This window comes from Chiloscyllium punctatum, chromosome 20, assembly GCF_047496795.1.
Source record: "Chiloscyllium punctatum isolate Juve2018m chromosome 20, sChiPun1.3, whole genome shotgun sequence".
NCBI lineage: Eukaryota > Metazoa > Chordata > Chondrichthyes > Orectolobiformes > Hemiscylliidae > Chiloscyllium > Chiloscyllium punctatum.
Genome location: NC_092758.1, coordinates 43,524,313 through 43,536,601, shown reverse-complemented (window position 1 = coordinate 43,536,601; position 12,289 = coordinate 43,524,313). Strand labels below are relative to the sequence as shown.

Sequence of the window (12,289 nt, the reverse complement as noted above, 5' to 3'; positions counted from 1 at the left end):
CTGTCACATTCTGGTCTTATATATTATAAGTATAGTGTTGCATAGTCCAACCATTTGTTTTGCAGTTCAGACCTGTTTTCTGTTTTAAAGATGCTTTCACAGAAATTTCTTTTTACCTTTTTTCCTCGCTGGTCATGCTTGCTGTGTCTAAAGTGCTTGCAATGAGCTTAGGAGAAAGGCAGTGGGCAGCACTCTGATCCACTTTTATGCTATTCTCTCTTATGTCAAAATTACATGTTTTCGGAACATATTAGGTTTGTGAAGCCTCTCTCTCTCACACACACACACGCGCACACACGCACACACACACAGTCTCCCCCTCTCTTTGTTTTTCCCAGGCTGGACTTGAAGGCCATATTTTCCAGCATCCTTGGATGGGAAGACAGATATTCAAGGTGCACTGTCATGGTGGAATGCCTATCATCAGTATTTAATTTAGGTCGCCTCTCACTGACTTCAAGATCAACACTGGAGGGCAACAACAGATTTGTCACAAGGATTATGCCCCATAGAACGTTTGCTATACTATAATATACATTTTTTTCTGAGATTTTTACATTTGAGAAGATCATTCACAATTGAATGATATTAAAAATAACTTTAATTGAGGCAGGAATGTTGCTGCCTTGCTGAAGAGATTTCAATATTAAACATAATTTTGTTTGCTGTGAATTAATTTGTGCTGACAGCAGACTAAAGGTTTCTTTGGTAAGTGAGCATTGAAATGTAAGAATTTTGAAAGAAAATTAGATCCAACTGAATAGAATATTGGTAGAAAATCAGGGGATTGATTGTAAGGGATAAAAATGGCAATAAAATAAGAAAAGTTGCAATTGAGAATAAGCATGAATGAAATGAATCCTGAAAAATGATGAAAAATGGTAATAATCAGAAAACCGTGTGTGCAATTCCTCTTTTTTTGATAGTTCATGGATAGGTTGAAGTTGCTGTTGACACCAGCTAAACACCAGCCTGACTTAATTTACTTACGTCATGTTCCACTGCGCCGAGTCCACCTTTTCACATTGCTTCAGATCTTGTGCTTGGTTCTGCTGTGGGTTTTGAAATCAACAGTTGCTGCAATCATATTTCCAGTTATGGTAAGTAACAACTTCATAGACATTTTCAACATAAATATGCATTAAGCTAATTTGAACTTAATATTTTTAAAATTGGCCAGGAAAATCATCTGTAATTTTAATTACAGACACATGGTAAAATACTTACTCTTTATCATGTAAATTTTTCTTTATTCCACTATCCTCTTCACAATAGTCAGCTGTCCTATCTAGAAAGCGAACCAATTATCTTTATATTTGATTATAGGATTTGGACATTGCTATCAGGCCAGCATTTATTGCCCATCTGTAATTGCCCTCGAGAAAGTGATGATGAACTGTTGTGGTCTTTTTATTGTAGGATACCTTTGGTAGCATGCTTTGAGGTAGGAAGTTTCAGAAGTTTGAGCCAGCAAGATTGGAGAAACTGTGATATAATTCCAAGTGAGGATGAAGTTTTAGTTGGAGGGCAACTTGGTGGCGTTCCCATATGTCTGTTACAGTTATTCTTCTCGGCAGTAGAGATTGAGTTTGGGAGGTGCTGCTGAATGAGCCTTTAGGATTTGCAGCAATGAATCTTAAACATGGTGCATCAATGATGAAAGAAGTATATAAGGAGGTGGCTAGGACGTCAGTAAAGCATGCTGCTTTAACCTGGTTGGTATCAGCTTTCTTGTGTGTTGTTGCACTTGTCTAATTTATTGGAGGATATTCTATTATACACCTAAGTTGTGCTTTAGGGATGGGGGATAGACTTGGAAGAGTCAAGAGGGAAATTAAGCATAGAGTCACCATAGCATAAAAGGAGACTATTTGACCATTAGCTTTCTGTAGGGCAATCAAGTCAGTCCCATTCCATTCTTTATTCCTGTAACACTGCAAAATTTGTTTTTATTCCTTCAAGTGCTTATCCAATTTCCTTTTCAAATCATTCATCATCTTTGCTTCTATCACCCTTAGAAGGAGCATGTTCCAGGATCATTATCACTTAGTGTGTCACTATACACATTTCTTTGCCATGGAATTCCCAGCTTCTGGCCTGCACTTGTAGCTTCAGTCATTTTGTGTCTGCTCCATTTCAGTTTCTGGTCAATGGTAAGCCACAAAATGTTGATGACAGGGGATTCAGCAATTGTAATCCTATTGAATGTTAAGGGGAGATGGCTATATTCTCCAATGGTAGAGATGGTCATTGGCTAGCACTTGTATAGTGAAAATGATGGCTGCCACAGAACAGCCTAAGCACATCTTTCCCAACCATTCTTGACTTTTATGGATAAATATGGGACAAGGGGCAACCTGCCTGCCTTTGCACTAACAGAAACTTGTAAAAAGCCAATTATTGGCTGCTTTCAAAGTGTTTTATAATTTTAGGCTTGTGGAAGGAGGTCAAGGATGGAAGTGAATTTCCAGGAAGTTAGCCTACAGGAAGCATTTCCCTCATGGGACTCCTTTCCTGTTCAGGTCCTGAGTGCTCCCACTCACTTGAATCTCCAGCACCTCCCGTGTCAGCCCCCGGATAGAGACCCCTGGACTTATCTCCATTTTGGACATCCATCATTTTGCATTGTGTGATTTGTGATAATCCTCACAGTGGCTATCATTCCTGCCTGCGTTAGAGACTCTCTGACAAGGACCTTCCTTCCCAGTTTAAGACATAAAGCCTGTCTGCAGCTACATGATGGTCATCAGGAGCTTCAAGTGCATTCTTCACTGACCTTGTCAATCCAAACAATTCTGCCTGTGGTCTTACTGATGGTACAGAATATGTTCAGAAGCTTGTCCCTGAGTCATGTACAGCATCGAAGTTGTAAACAGTCTAGTTCTATCTCAGACAGTGGGTGCTGAGAAGGATGGAGTTGATGGCTTGGGAACAGAGTTTGTTATGGAGACCAAACACAGTGATGTCAATCTCATTACTATTTAGTTGGAAGAAATTTCTGTGACTTGGTGTCAGATACGCAGACACTTCGAGACAGTGGGGGTATTGAGAAAGGTGTTCATGATGTACAATTGGGTGTTACCAATGTATAGGTGAATATATATTTCTGAAGATACTGAGAGGCATCATGTAGATGAGAAATAGGAAAGGAAAAAGAAATAGGAAGTGTCAACATTAGTTGCCTGTGTGGGCATGTTAAGCACATTAGCTAGCCATGCAGTTGATTGCCTTGCTGTCCAAAGAACATTATACTTACTCCATAGGATCAACCATAAGGTAAAGGCCTCAATCTAAATTTCCACACTTTTTTTATCATATTGTCAAGATCAAGAACTTTTCTCTGCATCAAAGTGGGCTGGATGTCATTTGGGTTGAATTGCCTCAACCAAATTTAATGGTTTGCTTTATCTCCTTATGTTGTTGGCCTCTCTACAATTCACCTGCTAAGGGTGACAAGGGTGACCTGACAAGGTTTGCATTACACCTCCAGAATTTTAGGTTTTGTACTCCAAGTATTCTGGGTAAATTAGAATTAAAAACCTATAACTGCCAGCAAAAGCAACTGAAGAAGGTGGGGTTGATACATTTGTGAGTCTAAAGAATGTAGAAATCTTCAGTCATGATCTCTCTACCTCAGAGCAAATTTGCACAGTCTATTTAAAATTTGTTTCCTTTCTTTCTTTGCTGGGTAAATAGTTGGAACTTCAGGCTGACAACGGTTTGGATCCTGATGGCCTACAGCCTTAGTGTCTTCAAATGAGTGGCTAGTGAGACGGTGTATGCATTAGTTTTAATTTTCCAAACCTCACTTGATTCAAGGATGGTCCCATTAGATTGGAAGATAGCGAAGTAACTCTTTTATTCAACACAGGAAGTTACAGGGTTATTATCCTAACATCTGTCTTAGAGAAAATGTTAAGTTTTATAGAAGTTATATTAGAGCACCTGGATAAGTTCAAGATAATCAGGTTGAGTCAACATAGTATTGTGAAAGAGAGCTTAGATTTGGAAAATCCATTGGTGTTCTTTTAAGGAGGTAACACATGATATAGATAAAAGGGAACAGGTGGATTGAACTTGGATTTCCAAGAGGCATTTCATAAGGTGCCACATCTAAAGTCATTGCGTAAAATAAAAGCTCATGTGTAAGTGGTAGAATGTTGGTAATGGAAGATTTGACTGACTACCATAACAGGAAATAGTAATTAAAAAAAAAAATTATTATTCATCCCTGGGATGTGGGTGTCACTGGCTAGGCCAGCATCCCTAATTGCCCAGATGGGAGTAAAGAGTCAGTCAGACTGCTGTGGATCTGGAGTCAGACCAGGTAAGGATGGTAGTTTTCCAAAAGGACATCAGTGAACCAGATAGTTTTCTGAAAATCAACAATGGTCTTGTGGTCATCTTGAGACTCTTAATTCCAGACTTTTTCAAATTCAAATTCCATTATCTGTCTTGGTGGGATTTGAATCAGTCCTCGGAACATTACCTACTTCTATGGGTTAATAGGCTAGTAATAATACTGCTAGGTCAGTGCCTCCCTGCTGAGTTGTAGGCTTTTTTGCTTTGAGACTTAGACTTTAGATGAGTAGGGTTTTTTTCAAATATTCAGTTACGGGATATATTACCCATCCCTAGTTGCCCGAGAGAAGGTGGTGGTGAACTGCTGCAGTTCATGTGTTTTAGGTAGCCCCACAATACGTTTAAGGAGGGAATTCCCAGGATTTGACCCAGCAACACTGAAGGAATGATGATATATTTCCAAGTCAGGATGCTGAGTGGCTTGGAGTGGAACTTGCTGTTGATTAGATTAGATTAGATTAGATTACTTACAGTGTGGAAACAGGCCCTTCGGCCCAACAAGTCCACACCGCCCCGCCGAAGCGTAACCCACCCATACCCCTACATCTGCATTTACCCCTTACCTAACACTATGGGCAATTTAGCATGGCCAATTCACCTGGCCTGCACATCTTTGGACTGTGGGAGGAAACCGGAGCACCCGGAGGAAACCCACGCAGACACGGGGAGAACGTGCAAACTCCACACAGTTAGTCACCTGAGGCGGGAATTGAACCCGGATCTCTGGCGCTGTGAGGCAACAGTGCTAACCACTGTGCCACCGTGCCGCCCATAATGTTGATGTTTCCATTTATTTGCGGCCCTCATCCTTTTAGAAAGTCATAGTTGTGGATTTGGAAGATGCTATCGAAGGAGCCTTGGTTATTTCCTAGAGTGCATCTTGTAGGTGGTACACACCGCTTCTGCTGAGTGTCAGTGGTGGAGTGAGTGGATGTTTGTGGATATGATGCTAATCTAGCGGGCTACTTTGTCCTGGGTGGTGTCAAACTTTTTGAAGGTTGTTGGAGCTGTATTCATCCAGGCAAGTGACGAGTGTTCCATCACACTCCTGACTTGTGCCTTGTAGATGGTGGTCAGGCTTTGGGGAGTCAGGTGAGTTATTTATTGCAAGGTTCAGACCCGCTGACATGCTCTTGTAGCCACAGTATTTACCTGGCTAGTCCAGTTCAGTTCACTGGTAGCAATCAGAATGATGATAGTGAGAGATTCAGCATTAGTAGTGCCATTGAATGTCAAAGGACAATAGTTAGATTCTCTCTTGTTGGAGATGGTCATTGCCTGTCACTAATGTTTTTTGTCATTTTTCAGTTACATGTCGTCCATCCTCAAAAACCAGGGTAAAATGGAAAGGGGTTCGGGGAGGGGTTGATGGGAATGAAATAGCAGCCACAGCTGTGGCACTGAGGGGTGCGTTTCAACCTTCATGACTGGGGATGCTGGTTCTGGGCAAAGCAGAGAGCAATTGTGAAGGAAGGCAGCAAGATGATGAAGGAGGCCAGACCATAATGGTATAATTGATTGGTTGGGGGTGTTTATCCACATTCGGGGGCAACCTGGTTTCAAGTAGGGAAGAGGTCAAGATGAACAACCACACAAGACACGATCACCTCATATTTCAGGCTGTTGGTGGGAAGTGTAGGCAGGTGTTGCCAAAAGTCAATGGGTTCAATGGGTTGAGTGGGGTCTTGTGGACATGTGATTCCTACGAGATTACAGGAAGTTGAGGCTTGGAATCACTGGCAAAGAGCTCACATTGAGCTGGAAATCAATGGGAAGAAAATGGCTGTGACAACGCTTGGAGTGGACACGGCAATGACTTGACCTGTGAGGGAGGGGGCTGCTGCACACACCACTCAGAGGGTTTTTAAAGGGGACAACATGTTATGAGAGTTTGCTAATACTTGAGCACCTCTACTCTTGGGGACACCACAAATGGTACATATTTAATCAAGTTATTGGAGGTCCTCAATTCTCCTGTCCGATGAACTCAGGTTAACATAAAACACTGACCTTAAAGGTCTGGCAAACAGGTTGCCAACTCCTTTGCCATCTTACAGCACTGACCCACTCTGTCGATGGCACCTCCCTGGTACAGCCACTGTTGGGGAACTCTTTGGCAGCTATACCTATGCAGCACAGAGTGAGCCGAATATTAGGGAACTTCATCCAAAGAGGGGTAAAAGTTTCAGCAGCACGAATGCCACATGTTTGCAACCAATCTGTAATTCATGCTCTAGAACAAGGTAATAACAAAACAAAATCACTCCTGGTACTTAATTGTTCCCCATATTTAACAATTCTTTGAATCTTAGAAACCAGAAGCCTGTTTTGTTTCATTTCATTTTTGAGCAGATGAATAAAATGACCTGGCCATCCATTAAATATTTAAGTTTTTCAGCTATAGAGGAACTGAAACCCTGTCAGCTGAACAGAACATTCCTACTGCTCCTCTTCTGATGATTATAAATGTTAAAAATTGCATTTAATATTATGGGTCAAAATTATTATTGCAAAGATTTCTTTTGCATTTCAATAAGTTGACTGAATACTTTCTCTGACAGAATAAATGAAAATGTTGTTTCTTTAGTTTAATTAGAATTTTATTGAATAACAATGTTGTATTTCATAGCTCCTGGCATTAGTGTGGGTACGAAAGGCAATGGAATGCATCTTCTCAAAACATGACCTAAGCTGGCTTGATGACACAATGCCTGAGAAAGAGAACAAAGTATTAGTAGATAAAAAAGCAGAGAAAGCAGCTTCAAACAATGAGTGTGAAGATGTGAGTATTTTTCTGTTCATTTTACCGAATACAGAAATTTTACAGATGTGAAATATGAGATCTTTGCAGCCATCTAGTGGCAGTTTAATCCCCCTCATTCTGGAAGTAGGAGATAATTAAATTGAGCAATTATTTCCCTTCAACATGTATTTTATTGCTACTTCTAAGTATCAAGCACTAACTTAGAATTTCATTTAAATCATGACTCTTCTCTAGTGTCTGAGAACAGTTCTGCCATCTGCATGTTGTGATCTGACAACACACTGTAGCTCCAGTATAAAAATGATCATTTAAAAGCATCTTTGCCACAGTATCATGAAAATGCCTTCTCATCCAAAAAACAATCATACTAATTATTGTGAATCTCTCATGTCAACACCTAAATCACTTGTAAAGATAAATATTATGCGTATTTGTATACCGCTGCACTATTCCAGAACATAGAAGGTAATTTTGCCTATTTTTGAAGTTGAGATTGTTATGGTAAATTCACAAGAAAAATGTCTGCTAATTGCTCTGAATGACAATCATATATGATGAGAGAAATTCCAGGATTAAGCACTGCAGTTCTGTTCAGTAGTGAATTGGCACTGTTCCTCTACAGGGATGTTGACCAAGTGTAATTCCCTTGTGTTTACAACCTGTGCTGGAAAGGTTTGTGCAGAATTTTGTTTCTTTGAAAAGCTAGTAATAACCACCTTTGTAAGAAAATTCTATGTGAAATTTGATGTTTGCGCTGCAGAGATCTTATTGTGAGGTGTATGTAGGAGAACATGGCAGATATTTGCAACATGAGCCTCAAATTTAACTTTGTTTGTGTTCAGGGAAGGGCATCAAATAAACCTCTGAGTATTTGAATGTGAGAATCTGTTGCCCAGATCCACTTTATATTTCTCTGTGCTCGATCCTGCCAGAATGCACTGGGAATTATAAAAGAACCAGTGATGGGAAATTGAGTGGAAAATTGACGCTAATCAAAACCAATAGCCAGCAGAGTAAATTTGAGGAGTGGGGGTGTGGAAATGGTTTAGGTTACACACGTGGTCTAGGGAAACAGAATGCCAGTGAGGAGGAAGATCAAGGCTTCTATTTTTGGTGCTCTTGCTTCTCCGGTCCACAAAATGCCCTAAGAAAATGCAAAAATGGCTTCCGCTGGCCTAATGCTGCCACCAACTTTTTCACATCCCAATGTGTGATAAAATTCCAGAAGTTAAATTGTATTGCACCCTACCTCAGTACAGATAAGGCTGTCAAAAAAGTCTTGCTTGTCGTGAACATTCATTGAACTGAGTGTAAGGTGGATGCTTGCAATGAGAGCCGTGTAGTCAAGGTCACATAACTGTGGTAAACCAGGAGGTGTATTTGTACAGCATCACATTTCAATCCCCTTTCTAAGACATAAACATGTATTATCATTCACACTGCCTCACAGCGCCTGAGACCCGGGTTCAATTCCCGCCTCAGGCGACTGACTGTGTGGAGTTTGCACGTTCTCCCTGTGTCTGCGTGGGTTTCCTCCGGGTGCTCCGGTTTCCTCCCACAGTCCAAAGATGTGCAGGCCAGGTGAATTGGCCATGCTAAATTGCCCATAGTGTTAGGTAAGGGGTAAATGTAGATGTAGGGGTATGGGTGGGTTACGCTTCGGCGGGGCGGTGTGGACTTGTTGGGCCGAATCTAATCTAATCTAATCATCTAAGTTACCCATTATGCACACAACGGTTCTAATGTAATCATAGTTCATTCTTCTCATCAGTTTCTGCAGATGTCCAATCGTCTTTAAATCATGTCAGTTTCTTAATGGTGTTTGTGTGCATTATCATTGCCTTTTCATCAAACCGATACTATCAGGAAGTGTAATTCCGAATTGCTTGTTGCTGTTAACTTAGGTTGTTGGAATGCTGTTGAACTATGGGACTGATAGTTGATCTGGACAGAGTTTGGGAATGCTTGGTCTGGCTTCAGTAGCATTTTTTACGATTGAAAGTGTATTTTGGGGAGTGGCATAATATTAGCCTTCATAATGGGTTGCTTTCCATGCCTTCTCTGTAGACATGCTCTCACTGTAGGATCTCATATGCCTAACACAAACCTGTCTTTAATTAGATCATCCTTAACTTGTGCAAATTCATGATATTCTGCAAGCTATGCTAATACAGTCACATCTTGATAAGGACATTTTTTGCTTCTAATAATGTCCTAATATTGTTATGATATGGGGATAGTAAGACAAATCAAATCAGCTTCCCTATCTCGATATTCACAACACAGTAAAACGAAAGCATGCAATGTCCCTCAAAATTAGCCCAATGTTTCCTAACCAGACTTAAGAATGAAAGATATCTGACACCAGGTTTATAGCTCAAACACATATTAACAATTTATTATAAGTGCAGTAACTTTAACAGTGCAATACGAAACAAGATAATCTAATTCCTGTCCATGATCTAAACCCAAACTTCCTTGAATGTAGCCCCCACACAAATAAACAGACATAGTTAAGGGATAAGTTAAAAGAAACCGAAAGGAGGTGTAACTGGACAGTTCACTTCAGCATTTTCAATGATACATTGCATCATAGGCACATTGTGATGACACTGGTCAATGCAAATAGCTTCCAGTAAGCTCCAAGGAATATTCATTTCTATCTTATAACTGGTATTCTAATCTTCATACTTTCAATAAATTGATAATGAGAGGATAGCTAGAGAGTAGCTATTACTCCTCCTTCCAGCAGCTTTCACAGTCACAGCCTTTATGTCTGAAAACACAGTTAAAGCCAGTTCAAACTTTGGTTCCTTTTTATGTTTTTTTCCAATGTTCTCTTTATTAGAATGGTTGGCATAGACCTTCCTGTGATCACCCCTTTTAACACTCAAACATTTGCTAGCTTTTGAGCATAGTGCATCTTCAGAACTAAAACATCAACAGTCTTCTTTTGAACAATAATCAACCTGCAATTAACTTCCTAGGCCAGTTCATTTTATACATGTGTTTATTCTTTCCCTTTTTTACAAGAAAGAACAAGCTAGCTGGTCAAATGGCACCATCAATTCACAATCACTGGGGAATGTTGCACAGACAGCCAAGTTTTTGGTATTGAGACTGGCTCTAATGCAACAAGGGGTACGTCGGGTTCCAAGAAATCAATTGTGTTCGGGGACTCTCTAGTCCAAGGCACAGACAGATGTTTCTGTGGCCAGCAGTGAAAAATCAGAATGGTGTGTTGCGTGCCTGGTGCCAGAATCAAGGATGTCTCACAGAGAGTGCAGAATGTTCTCAAGGGGCAGAGGGGCCAGCAATGTCATTGTCCACATTGGAACGAATGACATAGGAAGGGAAAAGGTTGAGATTCTGAAGGGGGTTTACAGAGACTTAGGCAGAAATTTAAAAAGAAGGTCCTTGAGAGTAGTGGAATCTGGATTACTCCCAGTGCTTCGAGCTAGTGAGGGCAGGAATAGGAGGATAGAGCAGATGAATGCACAGCTGAGGAGCTGGTGTATGGGAGAAAGATTCACATTTTTGGATCATTGGAATCTCTTTTGGGGTAGAAGTGACCTGTAAAAGAAGGACGGATTGCACCTAAATTGGAAGGGACTAACAAATTGGCAGGGAGATTTGCTAGCGCTGCTTGGAAGGATTTAAACTAGTAAGGTGGGGGGGGGGGTGGTGTGGGGTTGGGACTCAGGGAGATAGTGAGGCAAGAGATCAATCTGAGACTGGTACAATTGAGAATAGAAGCGAGTCAAACAGTCAGGGTGGGCAGGGACAAGATAGGACTAATAAATTAAACTGCATTTATTTCAATGCAAGGGACCTAACAGGGAAGGCAGATGAACTCAGGGCATGGTTAGGAAGATGGGACTGGGATATCATAGCAATTACAGAAACATGGCTCAGGGATGGGCAGGACTGGCAGCTTAATGTTCCAGGATACAAATGCTACAGGAAGGATAGAAAGAGAGGCAAGAGAGGAGGGGGAAGTGGCATTTTTGATAAGGGATAGCATTACAGTTGTACTGAGGGAGGATATCCCTGTAAATACATAGAGAGAGGTTATTTGGGTGGAACTGAGAAATAAGAAAGGGATGATCACCTTATTGGAATTGTATTATAGACCCCCTAATAGTCACAGGGAAATTGAGAAACAAACTTGTGAGGAGATCTCAGCTATCTGTAAGAATAATAGGGTGGTTATGGTAGGAGATTTTAACTTTCCAAACGTAGACTGGGACTGCCATAGTGTTAAGGGTTTAGATGGAGAGGAATTTGTTAAGTGTGTACAAGAAAATTTCCTGATTCAGTATGTGGATATACCTACTAGAGAAGGTGCAAAACCTGACCTACTCTTGGGAAATGAGGCAGGGCAGGTGACTGCGGTGTCAATGGGGGAGCACTTTGGGGCCATCGACAATAATTCTATTAGATTTAAAATAGTGATAGAAAAGGATGGACCAGATCTAAAAGTTGAAGTTCTAAATTGGAGAAAGGCCAATTTTGACGGTATTAGGCAAGAACTTTCAAAAGCTGATGGGAGCAGATGTTCGCAGGTAAACGGACGGCTGGAAAATGGGAAGCCTTCAGAAATGAGATAACGAGAATCTGGAGAAAGCATATTCCTCTTAGGGTGAAAGGAAAGGCTGGTAGGTATAGGGAATGCTGGATGACTAAAGAAATTGAGAATTTGGTTAAGAAAAAGAAGGAAGCATATGTCAGGTATAGACAGGATAGATCGAGTGAATCCTTATAAAAGTATAAAGGCAGTAGGAGTATACTTAAGAGGGAAATCAGGAAGGCAAAAAAGGGACATGAGATAGTTTTGGCAAATAGAATTAAGGAGAATCCAAAGGGTTTTTACAAATACATTAAGGACAAAAGAGTAACTAGGGAGAGAATGGGGCCCCTCAAAGATCAGCAAGGCGGCCTTTGTGTGGAGCCACAGAAAATGGGGGAGATACTAAATGAGTATTTTGCATCAGTATTTACTGTGGGAAAGGATATGGAAGATATAGACAGTAGGGAAATAGATGGTGAGAACTTGCAAAATGTCCATATTCCAGTGGAGGAAGTGCTGGATGTCTTGGAACGCTTAAAGGTGAATAAATCCCCAGGACCTGATCAGGTGTACCCGAGAATTCTGTGGGAAGC

General features: G+C 40.8%; 1 protein-coding gene across 1 annotated transcript in view; it reads left to right on the top strand.

Moving 5' to 3' along the window:
- Positions 1 to 12,289, top strand: part of LOC140492088 (electrogenic sodium bicarbonate cotransporter 1-like) — a 115,411-nt gene that overhangs the window by 87,177 nt on the left and 15,945 nt on the right. Inside the window, exons 19-20 of the mRNA XM_072590813.1 lie at positions 927 to 1,100; positions 6,992 to 7,144. Of these exons, the coding sequence (XP_072446914.1) occupies positions 927 to 1,100; positions 6,992 to 7,144 (327 nt within the window). The remainder of the gene's footprint in view (positions 1 to 926; positions 1,101 to 6,991; positions 7,145 to 12,289) is intronic.